This window comes from Rhea pennata, chromosome 18, assembly GCF_028389875.1.
Source record: "Rhea pennata isolate bPtePen1 chromosome 18, bPtePen1.pri, whole genome shotgun sequence".
NCBI lineage: Eukaryota > Metazoa > Chordata > Aves > Rheiformes > Rheidae > Rhea > Rhea pennata.
This window is the reverse complement of record NC_084680.1, coordinates 9,679,383-9,703,941: the sequence shown is the minus strand read 5'-3', so window position 1 is coordinate 9,703,941 and position 24,559 is coordinate 9,679,383. Positions and strand designations below refer to the sequence as shown.

At 44.1% G+C, this 24,559-nt stretch overlaps 1 protein-coding gene and 1 non-coding gene across 6 annotated transcripts in view; both read right to left on the bottom strand.

The window, feature by feature from the left end:
- Nucleotides 1-2,735: 2,735 nt before the first annotated feature.
- The window catches only part of PRRC2B (proline rich coiled-coil 2B), a 49,478-nt gene continuing 27,654 nt past the window's right edge, over nucleotides 2,736-24,559 (bottom strand). The window contains exons 15-32 of one of the 5 annotated variants that reach the window (XM_062591366.1): nucleotides 23,451-23,670; nucleotides 20,709-22,778; nucleotides 18,951-19,150; nucleotides 17,988-18,133; nucleotides 16,574-16,715; nucleotides 15,836-15,918; nucleotides 14,955-15,146; nucleotides 14,621-14,815; nucleotides 14,095-14,181; nucleotides 12,962-13,066; nucleotides 12,246-12,438; nucleotides 10,757-10,854; nucleotides 9,950-10,077; nucleotides 8,564-8,804; nucleotides 6,886-7,062; nucleotides 6,113-6,204; nucleotides 5,414-5,534; nucleotides 2,736-4,928 (exon numbers count right to left, since the gene is read on the bottom strand). In XM_062591366.1, coding sequence (XP_062447350.1) covers nucleotides 4,788-4,928; nucleotides 5,414-5,534; nucleotides 6,113-6,204; nucleotides 6,886-7,062; nucleotides 8,564-8,804; nucleotides 9,950-10,077; nucleotides 10,757-10,854; nucleotides 12,246-12,438; nucleotides 12,962-13,066; nucleotides 14,095-14,181; nucleotides 14,621-14,815; nucleotides 14,955-15,146; nucleotides 15,836-15,918; nucleotides 16,574-16,715; nucleotides 17,988-18,133; nucleotides 18,951-19,150; nucleotides 20,709-22,778; nucleotides 23,451-23,670 — 4,631 coding nt within the window. In that variant the 3' untranslated portion in view covers nucleotides 2,736-4,787. Of the gene's footprint in view, nucleotides 4,929-5,413; nucleotides 5,535-6,112; nucleotides 6,205-6,885; nucleotides 7,063-8,563; nucleotides 8,805-9,949; nucleotides 10,078-10,756; nucleotides 10,855-12,245; nucleotides 12,439-12,610; nucleotides 12,666-12,961; nucleotides 13,067-14,094; nucleotides 14,182-14,620; nucleotides 14,816-14,954; nucleotides 15,147-15,835; nucleotides 15,919-16,573; nucleotides 16,716-17,987; nucleotides 18,134-18,950; nucleotides 19,151-20,708; nucleotides 22,779-23,450; nucleotides 23,671-24,559 lie in introns of those variants that run through there. The other 4 variants (XM_062591368.1, XM_062591367.1, XM_062591369.1 and 1 more) reach the window with 4 other exon arrangements.
- Nucleotides 11,875-11,962, bottom strand: LOC134148849 (small nucleolar RNA SNORD62). Its single transcript, XR_009960290.1, has one exon. It is a non-coding gene; the product is annotated as a small nucleolar RNA SNORD62 (small nucleolar RNA).

The following is a 24,559-nucleotide window of genomic DNA, read 5'->3' as shown; positions in this document are numbered from 1 at the left end:
GCAGCGGCCCCCGGGGTCTATGCCACCCCCCACCGCGGGGGAAGCACCCTGAAGTGCGGCTTTCCCTGTCCCTTTGAATGCTGTGGACATGGCGGATTACACTTGCTAGTATAGGTGCAAGCCCATAAAGCATTTGTCTTTCTGTATTTAAGCAAAACAACCAGACAGGGGCCTGCTTTTTTGAGAAAAGCATAATCTGCTTTATTTTTTTTTACTTTTTTATTTAAATAAGGAGAATTCTTTCATATGGAAAGAGCTAATACAATCACATATTTGAAAGGAGAAACAATAGGTACTGAAACGAGGAAAAAGGGCAATAAAGAGTGTGCCGCAACTGGCCTGGTGATTCCGTGATTCAAGTTCCGGTCCAAGTAAAAGTTTCCAAAAAATATAAACAGGTTGCACGTTACACAATTATCCATCGTCTGCCCTTTCAAATATCTGGTCTACATGAAAAGACAAAGAGGAAAGGCCAAAAAAAAATTTACTATACAGGTCATGAGGTTAAAAGCTTTAAGGAGTACAATATCCCCTTGAGAAACAACAAATGCAATTTATACAGAACCAGAGAAAGAATTCCAGCTAAGGACAATGCCTTGAGACATGCTGAAGAGCGAGTGCCTCACTGCTGCTGCTGTGATTCCCAGGGCTACTGGTCAGGGTTATGGCTGCAGACATCTTGAGGAACTCATCAAACCCAGGAGGGTGTCCATGGCCACCAGGAAAGCCTGGTGGTTTTTGGATTAAAATTAAAAAATAAAAAAAAGTGTAGTTGGACTAGTGCTGTCTCTTCAGAGTCAGCAGTTCCACTGCTTCTGCAAAATGCTTATCTCTCATTGATGGGCCACATCTAAGAATATTCTGATGCCTGTTGTAAATTCTTACAAGCAAATCTTTCTTACATGGAAACTGGGCTGCCATATGTCCAAAATAACCCACGCTACAAAGAATTAATGTGTTTAACTAGTCAGAAGCAAAACAAAAGGTTAATAAAATGCAACAGAACAGATCTTGGCATGCAGTGGTGCTCGCCTGAAAGTGAATATAGTAGCCTGCCAAAAGGTGAGTCATAGCCAAAGTGCTAAGCTCATTTTTTTACTATATATCTATAAATACACGGGAACCACAGGGCAGCTTATAGCTTTGCAGCGTTCTTGCAAGGAAATTATTAAACAGAGTGCCTCTCTGCATGAACACAAACACGTATGAAGTTCAATGGGCTGCAAACACATTCAGAGTTACTGACTACGGTGTAGCTGTCACATGGCAGAGCCAAGAGTGAATTATGAAATATAACAATATCTGTTTCACTAGTGACTGTGCTGCTTCCACTTGACATTTAAAAATATATTGGAGCATTTTTTTAGTTCTTTTTTCCTTCCCTAACCTCAAGTTTGTTTTTTTTAATTAAGAGCTAAAAGTAGGCTGAACTAGAAAGCAGCACTGAATGCAGCAGCGAGACCATGAATCACTGTATGTAAGAGAACAAGTTACATATGTGCTCCAGACCTTGTGCTGAATGATCTAAACAAAGAGCAGCAAAGTCAGCCTCTGAATATTTCTGCTTCACCCATTGTTACTGAAAATATGGATTCCACTTCTCCCTCCCACTGCACACTGCATCTTTCCTAGCAGAAGGAACCTGGTAGCTGATTTCCAGCCAAAGGAAAAGGAACAGCAGCAAAGGAATAAATCACTAGGGTGATATCCTTCAACAGTGGAAATGGCAAGCAGAAATACCTCCCATAAATCATATCCATGTATATACATCTCCATCCTCCTCCTCCCCAAGCAGAATTTTATCTACCTACTAGCACCCTTTTCATTTATGCATCTTAAGGATCAGAGACTTTCCTTTTGACTGAAGAGCACCACGAACTGCACTAACCTTGTGTTAGCTTTAAACAGACAAGCGAAAACATATGCCAAAGAAGGATATTGCACCTTAGAAATTTGAGCTTTAAAACTGCTTTCCATCACACAAAACTCCATTAAGTAAAAGAGTCTTGCCAACTGCAGCTGACAGTCACGCAAAATTGAGGAATGGAATGAAGCTCACATGCATTTCTTGGCCTTTCCCGCACAGAGTAATTCAGACATAATATATAAATAGAGCAGTGAAACAATTACTTTTTCACCTAGACCTACAACATCAAATACGTATAAATAAATTCTAGTGTTTTATTCTGTTGGGGGAAGAAATGGAGGAGATAAAAGAGAAAGAAGGGTGACCTTTTTCAACAGGAAGTATTGTAGTTCTGATGGCATTTACACCAGAGGGACTGCAATATCTTGCATCTAGCAATAACCTGATTCCTCCAAGACCACTTTAAAGTCATAGGTGGGAGAAAAGAGGTTAGTGTCTTTGTAAAGCTTAAGTAGTGTGTCTAGGGGTAGGGAAGAGATGGGGTGGGCTTGGAAAAGTCTCTGTAGCCATTACAGTTAGATTCTGGGCTAGTATTAGCTAGGGCCAGCTGGGCAGAAAGATAACAAAGTAAAAAAAGACAATTCTATTGTTCATGATATTCCAAGGAAGAAAAGAAAGTGGGATGACTTCCTGATGGAGCAATCTTTGGAAAATCTTGGGAGCAGGCCTAGCAGATGAGGAGGCTGGTCTGGGAGATGTCTGAAGGCTGGGGAAATACATCTTGCTGAATCTTAAACCCTGTACTTTGGAGGATGCTAGAGAGATACTGGCACACCCTGCTCTGAAGTTAAAAATCCACAAAACAAGAGAGAGGAAAAAGAGCTTTTATTTTTCTTAAAAGTACCATCCTATCCCTTTCCCTTTGGGTTCTCTGCCATGCGCAATGGGGACACCTGTGGAGAGGGGACGTTACTATGTCTAAGTTAGTTTAGGTTTCTAAGCTCTTTTTAAAGCTATTGTATAAACATTCTTATTTATACCTAGCTTAAAACTTCAAATACATCTCTAAAAGTTATGAAGGATCTTTCCCAGAAAGGGGAAAAAAGCAAAGTAACAAAAACACCTTTCAGATCCTTTCCCAAATACATTCTTTGTTCAAAATATCTTCTTTGGAACCACCAACAAATGACTTGCTGCCATCTAGCAGAGGCAGATGGGACAGACAATTAGCAAGCTATCATCTACTGCAGAAATGAAGTTTTCCTTCCCTCATTCCAGAGTGACCAGCCTACTTTATGATTTGAAAGAGCTAAACAACACAAATCAAGTTAGCTGAAAGTAGCTGAGTTTGCTTAGGACTACTTTCAGCTGAAGGACTCCAAGCACTTTCAAGAACTTGTAAGTCCATCCTAAAAATCTACACACACATATCTCGAAACCAAACAACCAAAGAAATAAAACCCAGTCCCCTCCCCCAGGACCTTCCTTTCGTATAGCATCAAATATTGTTGAGAAAGCATAAGATGGCAATGCTGTATACACACTATATGCAACTGCACCAAAAGGAAAGAACCCTTTGCTGTTCATCTGGGAAAGAACAAAAGGATGATTCCAAACTGCCTCTGTAACCATGTGCTTCCAACACAAAAAAAGGAGCTTCTTCGTATGCTAAAATGGCTGCTTTGCAGAGGAGCTCCCTTACTGATGCGTTTCTATGCAAGTTTTACAAGAGGCTGCGAATTAGAAAGAGGAGCAGAAAGCAAGACCTTGGAAAAAAAGGAGAAGAGCAAAGCTTAGGAGAGCAGCCCCAAGGGAGGAACACAATACAGAACTAGTCTCAGGAGACGCAAAGAATTGTAGCGGCCAAGGTAGGGAGCATAAGAGAACATCACAACTACAAAAAGTAGTCCATACAGACCCGTTGGCTCTAGCCAACTCTTCTGACCCATGTGAGGTGAGGAGATGTTTCTTAACAGAGTTTACATTTTGTAAATCTATGATTTACATTTTGCTGCATGTTTGACAGTCACTAAAAAAAATCCCAAACCCACAACAAAACTAGATTCAGATAAGCTTGCAACAGAAATTCGGTGTTTTTTCTTAAAACGAAAATGTCACATTTTGTTGTGCACAAGGCACCCCAAAGCTACAATTAAAGTGGTGCAAATTTCAAGAGTAATGCACTGATTTACAATATACCTTTAGTACACATTTACTTCTAATGCAAGCACTGCTTCTAGCTTGAAACAAAAATACTGAAAAATGAATGCCTTAACTGTCCTGTATTTCTCTTAATCAAGTAACCTGAAAGGCTAAATCATGTGGGGAAAATATACTCAAATCAACTCAGTTTAGAAGAGCTGTGATTCTTGAAGTAGCACAGAACCATATACAAAACTAAGCGGAGTTCTGTCAGAATATTTTAGTTGAAGGGAATTCTTTTCTGGAAGGAAGGTGGGAGGCAGAAAGGGGAAAAAATGAGAGAACATATAAAAGTTCTGCTATAAACAAAGATATAGCTTTTTTTTTCTTAAAAACCTCAGCTGCCTTTAAAATGAAAAACCTCAAACTAACCCCTCTCCCCCAGTTGCCACTCCGCTGAGACAGAAGTAGGGAAGGAGAAGGATGGGCTTTGCCAAGTGAGCTATCACAGCTACCTGTGGATGAGGCGGGGGAGAAATGGCTAGAGCCACTTAAAAGTCACATGGGGCTTGGTTGGTTTGTTTTAAAGCAAGCAAGTCAATGTCGTATCCACTGTTTCAAACTGCTTTGTTGGGAGAGGGGCTTGGATGATGTCACTGTAATCAGTCAATGTGGGGTGGGAAGTAGATCTGGTGAGATTTTCAGGAGATCCAGTGGGGTCCAGTCTAAGCTGTAGTGCCTCTCAGCCAGCAGAACCAGCTGGGCACCAGAGGTGCTCCTACGCCTTGCTTTCCTCCACTTTTACTGCCTGAGGTTTGATTGCTCCTGTGCGCACTGGCTTCATCTGGTTCGTGGAGGCTGTTTCTTGCAGCTTTACTGCTCCCAGATTGGCTTTAGTTTCATCCACCCGTTGCTTTGCCTTTTGACATAGAGAAACAAAGCATTAGCTAGCACAGAGACCTCTAGTCAGATATAAAAAACAGACCATGATCACCATTCACGTAAGACACCACACTTGCTCCAGAATTCAGGTACTCCCTCTGTTCTGTCACACTTTACTGCCTAAAACATCTCACACATAAGGATCTCAAAGTGACTCACAAGCTTGACAATGCAAAGAACCCATACAAACCTCAACAGCAAATAACATAAGCAGTGTAACAAGCAATGTAACACAGGTAATCCTCTAATCTCTCCTGAGCTCGAATCAGACAGCATTACTCTTTGGCTCAGTGTAACATCCACCCACATACACAAACTCACTCTCCCTCCCCACAAGGAAAACACCTCCCATGTATAGTTCTGGTACACAGGTCTTTCTGCCACCCTTTAAAGTATAAGACAGAAACATGATGGTACAAAAGAGCAGATACTATTGGGTCAAAGAGTACTGACATTTGTTACCTGTTGTACATAGTGTCCTTGCACGGAGCCCATGCTAACTGCTGGTCCAGATGGCTTCCCACTTGGGCTGGCAGAGCTAGGCCTGGAAATCGAAGAGTCGACAATATTCATGGAGTAAATTCTACAATGGAACAAGAACCTTATTCACACGTGAAAAGGAGAGGGGAAAAAAAAAAAAAGACAGCACAAAGCAGTAGTAGACACATCTTGAGTTTTTACTGTGAGGACTAGTGAGCTCCCCAGCCCAACAGACAACACATGGGTTAGTTAGGAAGAAAAAATAAAGCAACTGCAAACCTCAAAAGGCTCAGTGGCCTAAAGCTTTCAACTATCTAGACAGCCCCTCTCATCTTCATATCTGCAGGAACTAAAACATTACTCAATAATCTCCAATTTTTCTACCTCGACAAAGAACAGGCAAGAGCACATTCCAATTCCAATTTGCCCTTAAGGCACAGAAAATAAGTAACTTCATACACTTCCCCCAGGCACAAAGAGGAAAGTCAAAGTTCCTACACAAACACAAAATCGTGATGATACACTTTCATAAAAGTATATGGACTATCATAAGCACATTCCACATGTGAAAAGCCAAGCAGATCTTGTAGAGGGATGACGCGTGCATCATGTCACTGCAAATGGCAAAGACTGTTTCTTCCACAGTCTGACTGAGGAGGCTAAGTTTTTTCAGTATTTTACCTGTATGTATGTGGTGATGGTACAGACCCTCCAGAGGACATACTCTGTTTACCATCGGAGAAATGAAACCCTTTCATTTCCATCTGGGAGGACTACAGAGGAAAATTAGTGAGAACATATTATCTTTCACAGACTCACAGATTACCCATTACCTCAAATAAACTTTTAAGTCAAATCTTTGCCCTTCTACCCATCATGCCCATTAAAAGAAGAAACATTTTTCAAGTGGAAGAAAATGGGGCTTATAAGTGTAATGGTCTGTTTGTATTAAATCAACAAGCCAGCAGCACAAGCAAATCTAGAACCTGGAAGTTAATTGCTGTGCTCTCTCCCCTAGAATAGACAAACTTATGGTACGAATCCATCAAACCAGACATGACATTAATATACCTACTCAAACGGACAAGCTTCACAACAGTGTGAAATATCTGGGCAGTATTCCAACTGCATCTGGAGCTCACCACCCCTCAAGCATTCTGGAGAAACCTGCGTAAACATGTAATAAAACTGGAGACTCCAAACTGGATCAAGGCAGGATGTGGCTCCCTGGAAACAGAATGACGAGCAGCAGCAAAACCTGAAGGACTGCTGGCCTGCACTTTGGAGGCAAGAGGAAAAGGGCTCCTTCACTTTAACACTAATCCTTGGCTTTGATATTTAAGGATACCCAACAAGCCAATCTCCCCTTTAACAGGTGGGGTCAAGAATGAAACTTCAGTGTGAGGGGAGGGGTTAATGAATGCCAAGATGAGCATGTGGAAGATCATCCTTACCTCCCTGCTGGTAGCAAGAACAGAAGGCTGAGATCCAGGAGGGAGGATTCTTCGGGGAGCTCCTACAGACAGGTTCTGCCCCTGAGGAAGCTGGATGGACTGTGGTAGAATCAGGGGCTGCTGGCCAGAGCCATAGCGTGGCAGAGGAAGCTGGGAGCCAGGCACAGGCATTGTTAGCTGTGAGAAAAGTACATATATTTACTAGTTAATAGCAGTGTTGGGTTTGACACGCTCCCTCCTAATATCCTGGAAGCACAGCATTACTAAAAGGAGTTTTAAAAGCAGTGCAATAAGGCATAGAATAAACATAAATTAAAGAGTGACTTTCAAAATGAAATGCATATTCTGATAGTGTTGCCAACACCCTATCAGCTGGTCTTTTAATGTGGCAATGATTTAACACAACTGTACTCAAGAATGGTCTTTTCTTCTTGCCTGAAACCTCCACCCAGTTCTTCAGTCTTCCTTACACTCGCTGGATGGATGAGCTCTCTTGTGGTGATGGCACTGTCAAGATAGCTTATGTTTTGTTTGCACCTCGATACCCAAACCAAGAAATCTGCTATACTTTTATGACAATGCATTTTGGGAAATGGACCCCTAGAGAAAGTGATGGTGATCTCAGCTCTGTGTTCTGCAATAAGGTTTGAACTGACGATAGTAGAGATTAATAGCAACTAAAAAATGGTCAGGATTTAATGGCCTCTTGCTCCCTTTGACTTGATCTGGCTGTCCTCACAATATTTGTATTTTAGAGCTTCTGTAACACCACTTTGTGATTAAAAATTTAAGGCTTTGCCAGGTGAGCCATGCATGAGAGACTAAGTTACCAGCTTATGATAGATAAAACATCTCTTCAAATAGTTAATAGTTATTCTCTGTTTTTCTCAGCTATTTTCTTTGTTAAGTCAGTCACAACAGGAAAGTTCCTCTTTAAATAAAAAATAAATGATTATGTTCTTGCTTCTTTATTTAAAAAAGTAATTCCCCCAGATTTATCATGTTCCCCAAAATATAAGCTGAATTTAATAAAACTAGCATGCTCATCCAGAGAAACAAAACAGATTTCTCAGCACACGCATGAACAGAGCTACTCTGACAGCAGGATTCATGTCTCCAACCCATGCTTTACAAAACTTTGTACTGTACCAAGACACACAGTGAAACTCCTGTTAAGTCACTGGCAAATATACCAGCAGAAATTGTTAACAAGACCTAGATACTCAATAAATTGAGGATACAGATGAGCTTTAATTGAAAGGTCATCAATACCCTGGAAGCTGAGTTAAATCTTGAGGAGATAAAGATTTAGCTCTCGGAGGTGACAACTTTAGGACAACTATCACAACAGTATCGTGCCCTCCTATTCCGGAAGCACTGCAGGTTTTGATCATGCATTAAACGACTATACTGAGAGGAGAGAACATATTCATAACAAAATGTCATCTCAGTAGAGACAGACAAGTAATTAGCAAGAATCTTATTAAGTAAGGTGCTGCATGTTTGAAACAATGGGTCATAGAACAAAGACTCTCAGAGAGTCTTTTGCCTCTTTACAAAAATTTTGAGTCATGCAAATACATGACTCATCATAAGTACCAGTTTCAACATATTTTCAAAAAGAAGTGGTTGTGAATGGCCCTGCACAAGGGGACACCTTGTAATCCCTGCTCCTCACCTGTGTGAGCTGAGAGTCCATCATCTGGGAGGCTCCTATACCAGCTGCCTGGTTTATTTGGCCTTCATAAACCAGCGTCTGACTTCCATTCATTGGCTGATAGGGGGACCCAGACTGGGGTTTTACCACCTCCAAGGGCTGCATGCCTGGGAAGGCGGAATATGGAGGCTTTAGAGCCGTACCTCCTGTCAGGACCATGGTGCTGGGTTGAGACAGACTGGGGTGCATATACACCTGAGACCTGGGGAAGAAAAAAAAAAAACAAACAAAAAAAAACCATGTCTATGTCATTATGCAGTAAACCTTTGGAGGCTACACACACACACACACCCAAGCTGTATCTGGCCTGTAGTCAGCAAGCAGTTCTCAGACAGAACACCTACTAAATTGATAGTTTAGACAAAAGCTTCAGCATCACTTTCCATTTTTGTTGTAGGGTTTTATATTCTTTTATTTCCATTTTTAAGGCCTTATAACCATGTCCTTGCACGAGGAGTAGTCAACAGAATGATGTGTCCTACTGACATTTAAATTCCAATATCCCACACAACAGACTTTGGATTCGTAGTAAGGAAGGATCCAGGTTAACAGAAATCTATAGCAATTTTGCAAGTGGAAAAGAAATTGGAAATTAAAGATTCAGTTGGCTTTAGCACAAACAAAAAAAAGTAAGCTTTTAGAGTCTCAATATTTAGATTTTTGAGGCCTACAAGAACTATTCTGATCACTCATCTCATGCAGGAAAGTGAGTACTGAGTCCCACAGCCAGCTGAACAGCATGTGCCTCAACTGCAGCATTCTATTTTACTCTAAAGTGGGTGCTTCACTCCTTTGACTTTAGTAAGCAGCTCCTGTGGCCAGATACTCTCATTGTTATGATACTTGTGTTGATTTCTAATTTGAATCTTACTCATTTCTCCAAGAGTGCTGTCATTTATTCTAGTCTTGTCTTGTAGTTTATATCCAATAAAAAAGAACTTCCTTAAACTCCCTATGCAGGTACTCGCCTCTGTTCAAACTGTCAACCTTCTCCCCAGTGGTAAGTCAAATATAGTAAGATCTAAGCTCTGGGTCTCTCATTAGAAAGTTTACTTTCCACACCATAAACCTCTCCTTTCTGGATTCTTTCCCCTTTGAGAGGGTAAGCATTGCTACTGAATGTGGTTTTCCAAAGATGGGCTTTGCCATCGCCCCATGAAGAAGCAACCTAGAAAGAGCCTCGTGTGATCTGACACCCTCACTCTCCTCCCTGGCAATATTAAGAGGAGAAAGAAACAGAGTATCAGCAAAAGGAGAAGAGGAGTGGGGAGTATCTGATCTATGGACCTGGCCATTTGGAACATAAAGGTTTGGACTACACGAAAATGAAAAACAGGAGGTAGTTACCTGAAGGGCTGTATGGAGCTGTAGATCTCCTGGGACTGGGAAACAGGCAGGCCACCTCTCAGCCCAAGCTGAGCTTGGGCTTGTAAGGATGTGTGGAGGGAAATGGGAATTTGCTGAGCAGCAGCAGCCTGTAGAAGAAATCAAGATGACAGAGGTAAAGCAGCAAGAAACTATCCCAGGCTGTTAAAAACCCATCCGTTTCCTCAGCCAGTCAATCTGCCATGAGAATTACCTACACTGCAGTTTTATCCAGCCACTGCCTCATTCCACAAAACAGCAAAACATTGGCTGGGGAAGCAACTGCATAAGCACTCACAGAAGAGAGACTGATGCCTGCAAGAAGTGTTGAATGGACACTCCTGGGGTGTTCATCCCACACTCCACACAGAGAACAGACCCTTTACTGGCACTGATGATCCCAGCTCTCATTTGCCTGTGCTCTTACCCCAAAGCGGTTCTTCCCAATGTTATCAAGTTTTAGTAGCCTATTTACTAAGACTACTAAGACTGCCCACCACTGTTGTTTGGTTGGGAAATTTATAGAAAGTCACTCTACCTCACCCAGACTTCTCAGCATCTTCTTCAGTTAAACCTAGTCCAACCGCATCAGTGCAAAAGAAGAATGCCATTCCCTCCCTTCAGTTTCATTAACCTGTGACAGTCACGGAGCAGAAGCATTCAAGGAATCTGAGGGGAGCCACCTCTAAGCTCTTTTGGGCTTTCAGAGAAATAAACAACTCCCCATTCCTTAAATATCACCCTGAAGACTTCTTGAAAAACCATTAGCCAGTTGCTTTTCTCCTTTACCTGTTGGTAGCTTTGCTGCTGAGGTATTGTCTGAGGAACCAGGCGGGGCTGACTTGCAAACACATGGCCATCCAGATACAGGGGTGGAATATGATTACCTAAACATCATAAAAGCCAGGCTATAATTCAAGATACCAGAGTGGGGGAGAGAAGAGGGGGAACATGGACACAGACAAGGTACCCTGCACACAGACCTGAAGGTCAGTCAAGCCTATTTCCCATCTCTTAGCTACCAGCTCAGGAAGTCAACACAGACATATAACAGCGATTCAGAATAGCCAGTAAAGTTTACAAGTCCACATACCAAGTCAGAAGCCCAATATATAGAAAGTTATCGTTACTTTTCAGTCCCTATGCCCCAGAGGAGCATGCTTTGGCAAGCCTGCTACTGTAAGAGGCTAAACGTAAACTCATTTTTCCTTTTTCCACAGCAGTCACAAGAGACTGGCAGTTCAGAAGTTAGTGGGCTGTACTCCAAGCTGCTTCTATATCTGCAAACCTGCACTGCTTTACAACTAGAAGGGAAGGCAAGAGCAAACATGGGGCTTGAGACCTTCACATGAGAGATCTAAGAGCCACAGCTAACCCAAGAGGGGGCACCAAGAAGAAAGTGCTATGCCACTCCTGTGGTTCTGCACAGATCTGAAGCACAAGACAAAATGGAGGGAGGGCTAGAAAAAATCACCTGGCTTGGAAACAGTTTGTTTTCCAAGCGGAAATGAGGTAAGCAGTCCCCCCAGCTACCCGCTTATTATCACTTCTGCCCAATATATTCTGCTCCATTCTCCAGCTGAGAGAAGGGCAATGCATGAGGGATCCATTGGGACCTGAGAATCAAGGAATCCAGATGCATTTTCTTTCCTCATCCCAAATGCTCCTGATTACACACATCATCTAACCTGACTGAGCTTAAATTTGCCCTCTATAATTTAAGGACGGCAGCAATTCTCCAGCTCCCAGAATTATACAAACATTTATCACTGAAAACAAGTTATTGTTATGACAAGGAAAAAAGCAGAAAGTACTGTGACATACAATAAAACCTGTGACATACAGAGAAGTCTCAAATAGCAAAATGGATACAGAAATAGTTGATGTTAATGCCAGTATTGTTGAAGTCTCTCAGCCATAGATTACTTCAATTCCCTTCTATCCTACTGAGCGCTCAGTGAAGGGTCAGCTGGATCTATTGAGACAACACAGAGCCTGGCCACTGCACAGGTATAGATACATCCAAAAGTAAAAAGCGAGCCTCGTGCTGAGATTGTAACAATAAAATTCAAGTAATAGTCTCCAAATAGTGGAAGTGGTCCCCTTCTGTCCTGTCTAAAATTTTTTAAGGATCTGTTAAATACCAACCAGTCATGATACTTTACATGGAGGCTCTTTCCACCATGCTGTCATCTATGAGAATCCAAGGAGGATTCACAGGAGAGAGTAGATGCACCAACCAGACAATGCAAATACTGCTGCTGCAGTTTGCAGGTACCTGGAATAGATGCAGAAGGTGCTACGGATGCCACAGGCATAGGAGGCATAGAAACACCGCCAAAAGAGCTGTAGCTGACACCGTTGGAAGCTCCGACACTGGAAGGAGGCTGGATGCCTGAGCCTGCGCCTCCTGGAGAGTTCTGTTCTGGTAAACTAGGAGAGTTTTCCCAGGCCTTACGAGCAGACTCCATCTATGGAAACGAAGGGCAATAACTACAGACAGTTCAAATGGGGAGGAAAATACGGAGGCCTAGAGCTGCTCATCTGTAAACTGTCAGTTCAAGTCCAACTTGGGCTAGTCACAGCTGAAAGCTGGCACGTCTCAGGTCAGGAGGTTTCACATCAATTCCCAATAGGCAAGCATCCATCACAAAAAACAATCCCTTTTGGCATTTGCTGAGGCTTTCCCATCCTAGAACTGTCAGGGACAGCAAAGCACCTAGGATCACTGACCTGTCAGCACACTCAGCCACTGAGACAGCCCCTGTAGCAGGAAATCCTGCCACACTCGTTCCACAGTTATTGAGGACTTCACATCCAGGATAGACAAAAACATCCCATTCCACCCATTTTGAGTATCATATACTCTTAATTTTTACACAATTAAAGATTCAGCAAGTGCCTAACAAGTCCCTCTGAGAAGGATCTCTTCTTTACGTTGTTACTCAGGTCGACCAGATAACTAGCATTAAGCTCACATAACAGCTTACTTACCTTAAGAGTAAGGTCTGCGGTGGGGAAGGACATTGGGTTGAGGCCAATGCATCTCTGGAGGTGATGATCTCTTCGTAGAATGGGAATGGATTGCGTTAGCCCTGCCTGAAAGGGGGATTGGTAAGTGGTGAATACTTTATAACTCTTACAAGAATTCCAAAAGATACCAAGGCTAACAGGGTCTCAGTAGGCAACTCTAGTAACTACATCTCAAAGGATTCAATCTTTTGTGGCACTGTAGGAGTTAAGTATCTAAGCATCAAACCATGATCAGTTCCACTGTTGGGATAAAGGAAGTTCTGGTAGTGCAATGACACCCCTCGTGTCCTGCGAGTTACAGCAGCTTCCACCTAAGTATCAATTTCATCTAGTAACTCCAGTCTGCAGAAGCGTTTTCCCCCTTCCATACTTAGACTTTACAGGAATTTCAGAGAATATTTGCACTTTCAAAGAGAAAGACTCCTTAGGACCTCTCCAGAAAATCTAGAAGCCCAAGACATTTCAAAAGAAGCTTTCTGAGATTCTCTCATCACTGTCCACAACTGAGCTGCAAGTTGGGCTTTCAATGTGTACACTCTTTTTAATATAATAACAAAACACTTAGTGACTGAAACAAGCTGGAAACCTTTGTAAGGGCCCAGTTTAACAGGCCCTCTGCCTTACTGTAGCAGGTGAGATCTTCTGAGGATGCTGGCAGTTTGGGCCTGAAATGCCTGTATCTGTACCACATCCATTACCAGCACTCTCCTCTGGCCTTGCATCTCAGAGGAGACTGGTGAGCTCAAGAAATCTGCTAAACTTCTTGCTTTACACAGGTCACTGAATGATAATGGAGTCACCTTATCTGTATCACTTTTGAGATAAGGCTCATTTTATCAAGGTACCTCTGAGGTACAGATTTCCAATAACGATTTTAGCCAGGTATGATGCCTAAGCACTAAGTGTGAAGTCAACCACAAAGATACACGTTTGCTCTGCTTGGAAACGTCTGAGCTTTAACCAAGGAGAGATGCAGATGAATCAAGGCCAAAAAAACAAACAAACAAAATATATTTCCCCCTCTCCCCCTCCAAAACCCTCCACCCAACAACAACCACCACCACAACCAAAAACCAAAACCGAAACAAACTTACATTACTGGCCAAGGCATCCTGCAGTTTGGTGACAGGGTTAGCTGCAGTGCCAGAGGCAGAACCAGGTGGCAAACTAAAGTCAGAGTCCTGAAAAAGCACAACACATGCCATTCAAATCCAGGCCGGAGGGCCATGTACCAGCTTCTCATGGTTAATGACTCTAGCCTGAATCATGACACTAGAAAAAAAAAGACTGTATTCTGATAAGCCTTGCTGGAAGAGAACAAGATACTTCTCAGCACTCAGCAGCTGGCAACCCCCAGGGGCACACACAGGCTTACAAGGCTGTAATTTTGTCCTTTACTATGTTACCACCCCAGCTGGTCCTTTGGACAGTATTTCCAAGACAGCAATACATATCTGCCAAGACATCTTGAGTACCTGGTTTGTGTCAGTAATGAAATCTATAAGGCAAATCTACAGTGCACATGCCGGAAGCTTCCCCTAAATAATCCTGTCTCAAACTACCTTTCACATCTCGACAAGCTCAAATCACCAAGAAGATAAAATTAAATGCAATCCTCACTTTAGGATTTACTCCAAATTCAATGGGTGGGACAGGAAGTACAGAATCCACGTGAATTTCCACCCCATTAACAGGGGGAATATTCCCTTCCAGCCGTTCCGTTCCCTCCGAACCCTTTCTGTTTTTCAAGGAGCGTTCGTTGCCGATTGGTCCAGGCTTGTGTTCCTTGTTCTGTCCTGAGCCTTGATCTGAATCCTTAACAGGAAAGCAGAGAGGCTGAGAAACAACGTCTGAATAACCCAATCTCTAGCCTTAAAAATGCTATCAAGAACAACAGAACCACTTCATAAGATCTCTCACTACGTGCTCTGGCTTGGCTGCAAATCCAGATTACCTTTTTATCAGATTGCTTCTGAACTTGCTCCTTCTGGCAGTCGGGCTTTGGGTCCACCAGGCCAGCCCCATTCATTTCCTCTGGTTTGAGGGTGCCATATGGAGAACTGCGCTGAGAGGAGGTAGCGGAGGATTCCCGAGACTCCGCGCTCAAGTCAATGCCACTATCCCCCTGGCTGCCTTTAAAACCCTGCTATGCAAAGCACGAAATGTGTTAAAGCCCCAGACTTCGACCCAGCTCCACAAAGAAGGAAAAAGACCAGCAAGACCACGTCCCCTTTTATCACTATCAGGTAACTGCAAAGGAGTTGGGCCTGACCTGCAGCACACTTTGCCTGCTGCATTAGCTCTATGCAACTCAGATGGCCTAACCATTGTGCCAGCCCCACTGTGGCTTTAAAATACAGGAAAAGTGCCCCACATGGCAGCTAGGTTGAGATTGCCAAACTCATTTCACTTGTGACCCAAACCAGATTTGAACTCCGGTCTCAAGAGGTGAAGCATTCAGGGACTTCTCTGCCCCCTCCTCCCCCATGCCAAGGCTACAACTACACACTGTTCGCAGGCATGAGGCACAAACATGATCTACAGGATTCCGCTATCCTGGACTACACTCTGCTCACAGTTAAGAGCATAATCCTGGAGTAGCTCTGCAACACAGTTGCTGCAGATTTATACTAACAGGTAAAAAAGCAAGCAGCATTTGGCCCTCTAGGTCAGAGCAGCATGAAGCTGAAATCAGAACTGCAGACAGCCAGTTTAAAATTGCACAAGCAGAGCTGGCAGAGTTGCTAAGCACAGTTGGAGCAATGAGAAGCATGAGCCACCTACATTAATATTTTACACAAAAAATACCTGAATGGCGGATTAAGTGCCACCTACCTCAGCGGAACTAGATTCAGTACCATTAAAGGCATTTACAGGCTTGCTCCAGGAATCACTGCCAGGGGACTGAACGGAAAGGGCTGGAAGAGAAGGGAGGGCAGGGTTCGGATGCTTGAAACAGAATTGTGAGCACACCTTGTACACTATGAGTATTACATATAATTCATTCTCTCTTTAAGGACATGAGACAGGATACTTTTACTACCTCAGAAAGCTAGTGCTCCCCCATCAGCTGAGAAATGATGCAACACAGAGAAGACAGGGTACGGGGAGGGGGAAGGGAGAGGGCAAAGAAGAGAGATTTCTTACGGAACATGAAGACAACAGAAGAAAGAAAGAGCAGAGACAGAAAGAAGTGAGAAACTAACTATTCAGTGCTAGAGGATGAGAAAACAGACGAAAGTAAAAATAGCTAAAGTAAACCTAGCAATAGGCCTAGAAGATGGCATTTAGGATCTTGATCTTAAAAAAAAAAAAAAAAAAAAAAAAAAAAAAAAAAAAAAAAAAACCTAGGGAATAGACTAGGAAAGTTACATGGTTAAAACGAGGAGGAAGATTGAACAGTACTGTTTCCAGCAGGCACAACCCCAGATGTCTGCTAGCTCCCTTCCCATTTCCAGCATTAGACAAGGGAAGACTCTCTCCCCTTAAGTGCAGACACCTCATCCTCCCTCTGTGTGCCAGAGGACTCCTCATCCATGTGAAACACTCTAGAGCAGACAGACCCAAACTTACCTGGGCTGTTGCTCTCCCAGATCTCTGTACCCAGGCTGTTTCCAGACACTGTTACATCATTTTGCTCCAAGCATATGCTGTTCTGCTTCTTAGCAAATCGAGGAGGAATGCGAGACTGAAGGACACGGGCCTTAGCTGGTGCCTGAGAGAAAAAAGGCACAAGCCATAAACCCTGCAGCTAAACTAGGTTAGTATGACCTGCTCCTGGCAAGCTGGATCCCTGGATTTCTAAACGCTGTCATTAGAAAAGCCTCCAACTAAAGTTACAAAGTTGTATAGAGGAAATAAAGCCTCCCACCCATCCTTTTCTTTCTTTCTTTTAAATGGGCTCTGTGGCTATGTTGTGAAGTTCCCTCAATCTAATAGGAATGTGAAGAAAGCTGGCATCATCATCAGCAGACCGGGGGGAGGCAGGAAATGAAGCAAAGTAAAATTAACACTGTATCAGATTTGCTTCTGCTTAATTTCTCCCCTGCATTCCAGGTAAAGTAAGATTAATTCATAATTTCATAATACAGAGAGATGGCTATTTCACAGAGCCAAGAACTGAAGAGAGAAAGAAGCACATCTTTCTGCAATTGCAAGACTCCCCACTGCCCGTTCACAAGCTGTCTTCAGTGCAATCTTAAAGATACCAAGCAGCTAGGCTTTTATAACTTTGTTTATGAGATTCACTCTGCCACTACAAGCCTTCGCTGTCAAGAGACATTTCCCAGTGATGCTTTTCATCTGTGTTTAGTCCTCCATGTCTCATTACATCTTCTTTTATACCAAACTACTGTCATTCCTCCAGAATTTAGTCTTCTAGTACCTATACACCAGTATTTCCATCCCCTTCTAATCATCATTTAACAAAGCTATGCATATAGTAGTCTTAAATATCTTCTTGTAAATCAACTCCTTTATCGTATTATGAACAACACAAATTGTCAGAGCTTCCTCTAGTTTATTAGTTCCTTTTTGGTGAAGTGCTCAGCCACAAACATGACAAGGTCCTACAGGAAAGCTACCATCTCCTGTTCTAGCAGTATGTCACTGACAGAGCAAGAGAATGGAGAAATGCTCCACTGCTGCCCCATACCGGACCATCAACTACAACCAGCCAGCAACAGGCTAAGTGTGCCAAATTGCTCTGGATAAGACATCACTTCAGAAAGCCTTCCCCAAACTCACATTTAACACTTCTGCTAGAAAACAAGCACATCAGCCAGAAATCCACTAACCATCTTTATCAGACTAACTGCCTCCACCTATCAGAGCCACAAAACATTTCCTGGGCCTAATACAGGAGCAGCCCCGCTTTGACCAACTGCGTGTTTCTGTTCATCCAAGTACTTTTAGGGGCCTGTACCCTTCCCTGACTGCAGCCCAAACTGTAGGTAAGGCTAAGCCTTTTATGCCTCCCACTCCTCACCTGAGCAGCTTGTTCTTTCTTCCTTCTTTCCTCTTCCAGCAAACGACGCTGCTTTTTAGTAAGAACCTCAATAAAGCCTTCCCCTGCCATCGAGCCCACTTCATTCTCTTCTGCTGTGTTTGAAACCCGATTATCAATGATGGCACCTGAACAAAGTGGAGAAAGATGGAGAAAAAAATGTGCATGTGTACATACATATAAGGCTTTATAACTGTATTATTTTGAAGAGTGTATTCCAAATAAGATGCATGCTACAAATAAACAACTTCAGCCAGCAGCTCTGCAACTAAGCTTTGAAAGCCTCCAAGGCCTTGCTTTCCTCTAAGGGCATGCTCCAGCTGGGAGAGCTTGGGAACACAAGCCATGTGGTAACTCAAGTAACTTCAGGTGTGTTATCAGTGGAAACAAAATTCAAACCTTTCCAAACATCAGCAAGGACAAAACAGACATAGGCACTTTTGAAAACACACCCATCACTTTTGAATGTAAAACTTCAGTTCTACAAATGGCAAAAAAGAGGGTCAGGGCCTAATGGAAAGAGGAGACGGTTTCACAGCTACTTTTTTCTTGCTTCTCAGACATGAACTCAGACTACAATTCCCTATCTGGATGCTCTTTCAGCTTCTTTTCCACTACATAAGCTTCAAGTCCAAAATATCTTAACATCTTACACAGAAATAGAGAATAAACTCATTTCTCCCTAACACCAGATTCTCTATGAAAGAAATATTAGAGAGACTTCTTTGTCAGATCTGGTTCAAAGCTTGGGTTTAAAATTTGAAACTGCCTTTGCTTCCCACGGTATTTTCCCTACTTAGCTGCAATAGAATTCTCTTGTTTGTATACACAAATAGAAAATAATCTAATTTGATATTTGAAGTTGCACTGGACTGAATCAGCCTGGTTCAAGGTAAGCCACAACATGTTATCCCTTTAAGGAAACAAATGAAATGAGACACTTGCCTCCATAACTCAGTTCAAACTGTGACAAGGCTTCTCCCTTTTCGCTTGCTCTCTGGGCAGTGGATTTGGGCTCCTTCTCTAGTTTTTTACCCGGCCCCTCAGCACTCTCTCCGTTGGCATGGGAGGCCCTGTCTAGGCTGTAAATGGAGTGGCTGCTCCCACCATTGGTGTTGCCAAGACCCCCTCCTTCTTCCGGAGATCTGCAAGGGAAGAAAAAAAAATAGATTTGTTGCCAGAAGATGAGTAGAAGTAAAAGGAAAACAAATTGGTTATACTCTCCTTGACAGGTTTCTAATTGCACCTCCTTCTTCTCCAGCCTCTACTTAACTGAAGCAGGTATTAATTCTCAGCACACAGCCCATTACAAGGTTGTTTCTGGAGAAGCAGAATATGACCAGAATGATACCTGTAGCCATGAGTTAAACAACATGCTGCCCCCCCCCCAATACACACACAAAGCTAATAGCCTAGCTTCTCCCCACAGGAAAGGCTCAGTGCTTTCATATTGGTGTCTTCTACCCTCCTATAACATTGCTTTCGTAGTTCCCCTCCTTCTCTTTACAGTGAACAAACATTCCCGACATGTATCAGGTGAAGGGAAGGGAGATGCAGAGAGTCCGAAAAAGGACTGCACCATTTTTTTCCCTAGCCTGGAATTTTTCTTCTCTTCAGCCACCATTCATACATCATCCTCATCACTCACTTATCACCCCTCAGAGTTCAACTCACAAGATAAGAGGCACAACTGAAGGAAAAACCGCCTCCCCCTTCTCCACTTTCCCTTTCCCCTGCATGCATCGTTCCAGATACTCAGCTCTTCTCTCCTTTATTCACAGATAAAGGACTGCCAATTACCACATTCAAGAGGTGGAGAAGGGTCACAAGAGGACAGAAAACACTGAACAAACTGTCTACATATCAGTGCTTTAAATGCAATAGAGTGCATCTGCACAACACCTTTTAGCTCCTGTAAAAAGTAAAGAGTAACAAGGAAGCTGTCAAACTGACCTAGAATCGAGGTCCAGCTAAGCCAGTGTCCCTTCTAGTGTCAGACATCAGATTCCTCACAAGATGTTGCAAGGAAATGCTTAATCCCTCGTGTTGGAATGATCCTAAAATATTCACAGGAGAAATTCCTCCCACCAGCCTAGGAACTCACTGCACTGATTTGCATTCATCAGGCTCCATTAACACCTAAGAAAATTCTTGTTCAGGCATAGCAAGGATTGGCAATGTCACACATTGCTCCCATGTCACAACCACACTACTGGGAATCCAGGTAAGTGATGTTCAACTTGCACAAGTCAAATCAACTCATCCCAGGAAAACCCAACCTTCACTTCTGTATTCTGCCACACTCCTCTGGGAACCCATAGTAGGAAGAGTAGGACAGGAAGGTTTGGAGCTAAGGAACAGGATTTCCTTTGTAACCTTCCAGTCCTCTAGTGAGGGACAGTGCAGAGAGTAGAGACCTGCCTTGGCAGGAAACTAAAGTAAAGAAGGGCATTAGTTCAGAGGTAGCACACGGCATGCCTGTAATGTGTCATTAACATGAATGAGGCTGGACTCCCAGCATGGAAGCAAAGGCATCATGAAGCCCTTGAACACCACAAGGTTGGTAAACTATGCCGGAAATACCCGCACTAGATGGGAAGCGGCACAGCCAATAGCTCCCACCACGATCCAGCCCACAATCTCCACTACCCCAATATCTGCATATCTGATCATAGACATCTGTACATAGCAATGCAGCTTTACCTCTTGTTTTTCATTAGTGTCCCATTCTGCTGGCTGTCATATCGGGAAGCCGCTCCCACGCCGGTCCTGATAGACTGCTCCACAAACCCTGCTGACTCAGCCTTGCGGCTCTGCCTGTCCACAAGTGGCCTTTGGCTGGAAAAGCTTCTCTTTGCTAGCTCCCTCTTCTCTCCCAAGCTGCCACTCCCAAGACCACCCTCTAGCTGGCCCTCGCTCTCGGAAACTCCCTCTCGCCTTTCCCGTCGCTCGCTGAAATCACTGCTTTCAGATGCCGTCTCCCACTCCTCGTTGGCATGGTCTGATGAGTTCTGGTAGGACAGTTCAGGAGACCGCCTGCCTGAAATGCTGTTCTTCTCTGCAGTAGTCAGCTTGGGTCTTCCAGTCCACTGGCTGGGCAGCAGGTTGGAGCCTCCTTCCTCAGGGTTCCACTGGCCAACAGATTCCTTCTCTTGCCTGAGGCGCCTGAATCTGGGGGGCTTGTCCTGGCGAGGGGGACGCCGCCTCCTGAATGGTCTGTTCTCTATGTTCTCCTGATCTGCTGAGTAATCCTCCTGGAAAAAATGCCTTTTGTCATCCAGATGACTGTCCTCAAAAACCCGGCTCGAGAAGGAATCCGAGTGCTTGTAAGAATCTTGGATGTACTCCCTGTCAGACTGCTGCCTGCTCCCAAAAGCATCTGATGGAGACGTGTGGCTGTACTCCTGCCATCCAGCTCCCCCACTTCTGCCTTGCCACTGAGGGGGCTCCTTACCCATAAAACCCCTTCTCCCATAGCCAGAGTTGCTCAGTCTTGGTGGCAACGATCTTCCAAAAGCTCTTGGGCCCCTCATCTTAGAGTCAAGGCTAGTGTGATCATCTGAATAGATTTTGTTGGACCTCCATGACTCTTTAAAGTCTCCCTTTTTCAGATCGCTCTCCTCTCTGTCCAGCACAGAGCCTTCATTGCTGTTTTCTGAGCCCCTCTGCCGGCGACGCTTGGGGAGCTCCTCATACTCTGACCCTTCACTGTGCGTCTCACTTGCTATCCGGCGCCTGGGCTTGCCTCTAGGGAAGTCCTCTGGTGGGTTGAACTCCCGAAGCCCTCGCCCTCGGCTGCTCCGCTGGTTGTTATAGACTCCCCTGCTGCCCACAACAGTGCCACGGCCCCTGAAAGTGAACTCTCTGAACCCTCTCCCTCGTCCACGCCCTTGACCTCTCCCACCAAAGGCTTGTTCCTCATCAATGAAGATCCAGTTGTTTCTTTTTGTGGGAGGGAGATCGTTTGACTCTCTAGATAGCTTGTTCTCCCACGTTCTTTCCTGTTTCTCTTCCTCCTCCTCCTCTTCCTCTTCTTCCTCTTGGGATTTCTCAGCCTCTCGGGCAAGGCTGGCTTGGGAAGAACCTTTGTCATCCAGCAGATAGCGCGTGGAGTTCACTAAGGTTGCAGAATCGTCTGACTCCTTATCCATTTTATGAACAGACACCTTTTCCTTTGGCGGGCGTGACGTATCGTCTCCCTCCAGCTTAACCTTCTCCATCTCCTTTTCCTTCTCCTCTACTTTGAGGGCTTTCAGCACTGGTTTTTTAATTGGGCCTGATCGCCGCGTCCTCCCCATTTGCTCCTGATGCTGACCACTGGTGTTCCGGTTCTCAGGAGCCCACTCTGTCGTCTCTCCCACAGGTTGTTTGGTATTAGCTCCTTCTCTCTTCCATGGGTCAGCACTGAATGACTGTTCATCCCTGGACACTTCTTCAGCAATCTCTGCCGCAGTCTCTGAGGATTTCTGATGATGGCTGATATCCCAGCCATTATATTCAGGCTTCTTCTCTGCTTGGATAAAGTCAGGCTCTAGGGGCGAACACCTTACGTTTGCATGGCGGTTGCTAGAAGGACATGTTTCCTGTACATTCTCCTGGTGCTGAAACAAAAGGTCTTGGCCTATCCTCTGAGAAGGCAGGCAGCTGCCTAAGTCTGCTTGAGCCTTCTTCTCATAAGCATTCAGGTACTCCTCCCCTCTCTCCTCAAAGAGATCTCGCTGGGTGCTCAGGCCCTCTGGCCTTCCAGGAGAGGTGGAGTAAGAACTCTCATTCCTAAGAATCAACCAAACAAAAGAAGAAGTCAGCAAGTGCAAAGCAGAGCATGTCTCCAAAAGCACACACTGGACACAAGAGGTGGAAACAAATGAATAAAGCAGGTTTTGTGGTTTTGTTCTATATCATGAGACAATGAGTCCATAAGTCACTCACTGTTCAGCATATCTGCTGTGGCCCCATACTGTACTGCCTGGTGTGCCAATGGATGAAAAGAAAGCAGTTCCCATAAAGAGCAGCAAACCACAAAAAATACAGAGAAATTGAGCATTCAGCATATATGGAGACTCAAAAGCAAGGAGCTGGATTCAGAAAGTCCATAAGAATTAGGAGACTTAAACTAGAAATTGTGAGAATTTTTGACTCCATTTTCAATGGAGTGTGGGTAGATAACAACTGCCCGCCTCTACTGAACAAGCAGCCCTACAAGGCTCTGGGCTGGTCAGTCTGGACTGGCATCAGAAAGAAAAGCTCTGACTGACTCAGCCTGTAAGCATCTCCACAACATAAACATTCAACAGCATACGGGTGTTACCATATCAGTATCTTTGCCTGTTGAGAAGAGTCTTTTGAGTCAACCCTAAACCTACTCTTAATAATAGGAGATAATTTCCTATCACAGCACAACTTCTCATCACAGCACGTGTGAAAACAGGAGAGTTTTGCACTCACCTGGCATGCAGCCCCTCCAGGGTTATGCTCTCAGCCTGTTTTTGATGCGACAGGGAGTACCCTTTGCTCTGCAGAGATGTGTAGCTTTCCTGGCCCCACACCGGCATAGGGTCCATGGGAGAAGCTTTTCTTTCCGCCTGCCCTGCCTGACAGTTCTGATCTTCAGATCGACAGCTGCTCCCACTGATGGAGTCCTGCTGAATCATGGGCTTCATAATTCCTGATCATAAGAGAGTTCAAGCCATTAATGCTAGAATCTCATTGCCAAGAAGAATTAACAATCTACAGCTAACTGGACTCCCCTTCCTTCCAGGACAGCAAGTGACTGCAGCCACGGAAACCTTTCTGCAGAGAGGAGCCTGTGCTTGGGAAATACACAGCTGGGAAATACACCTGGAATGATATAGGTGAGGCAGCTTTCAGAGCGCAGTCTGTACACAACCCTACGCTTTGGAAGCAAGCAGGTGCACAAAAACTAAACCATAGACTCAGGGGATGATTCATACATCCTGCTGTTTACACTCACATCTCTGAAGATCAGTAACAAGGTAAGAAAGCACTACAATCACAGAATCACAGACCTTAGGCATTAAAGGGCTTCTCTATCACATTTCTTGAAGGAGGTCTACTAAAACTTCACTAAACTACACTCACTCCCAATCTGATCCTTCTCCTGTAAGGGGCAAGATCTGCCTTTACACCTCCAAAGCTACTGTAGAAGAAAATCCCCCATGGCTCTGCAGGGGATAGGCAGGTAGGTATCCTCCCTCTCAGCCACCTCTGTTCCCTTACTAGCCCTCACTACATGGATTGACTCTTTGTAATCCTGCCAGAAGATTAATCACAGCAAGCCTGGATAAAAAGTCTGCGCAGAGGTAAAGCAACTGAAGCACAGTAAGGTAGGATAGTCCCCATCATCGCAGCAGCCCAAACCCCACCTCCTCACTGGCCGTAACAGCCATTCCTGGTCAGAAATGATGATAAAGAGACCAATCCTCAGGGCTTCCAGTCCTGGGCATGTGCAAAACCTCAGAGATAGTAATGTGCTCTTTGCATTCTACAGTCTGGAAGACCAGTTTTCAAAGTCTTGGGTTGCAGTACTTTTCAGA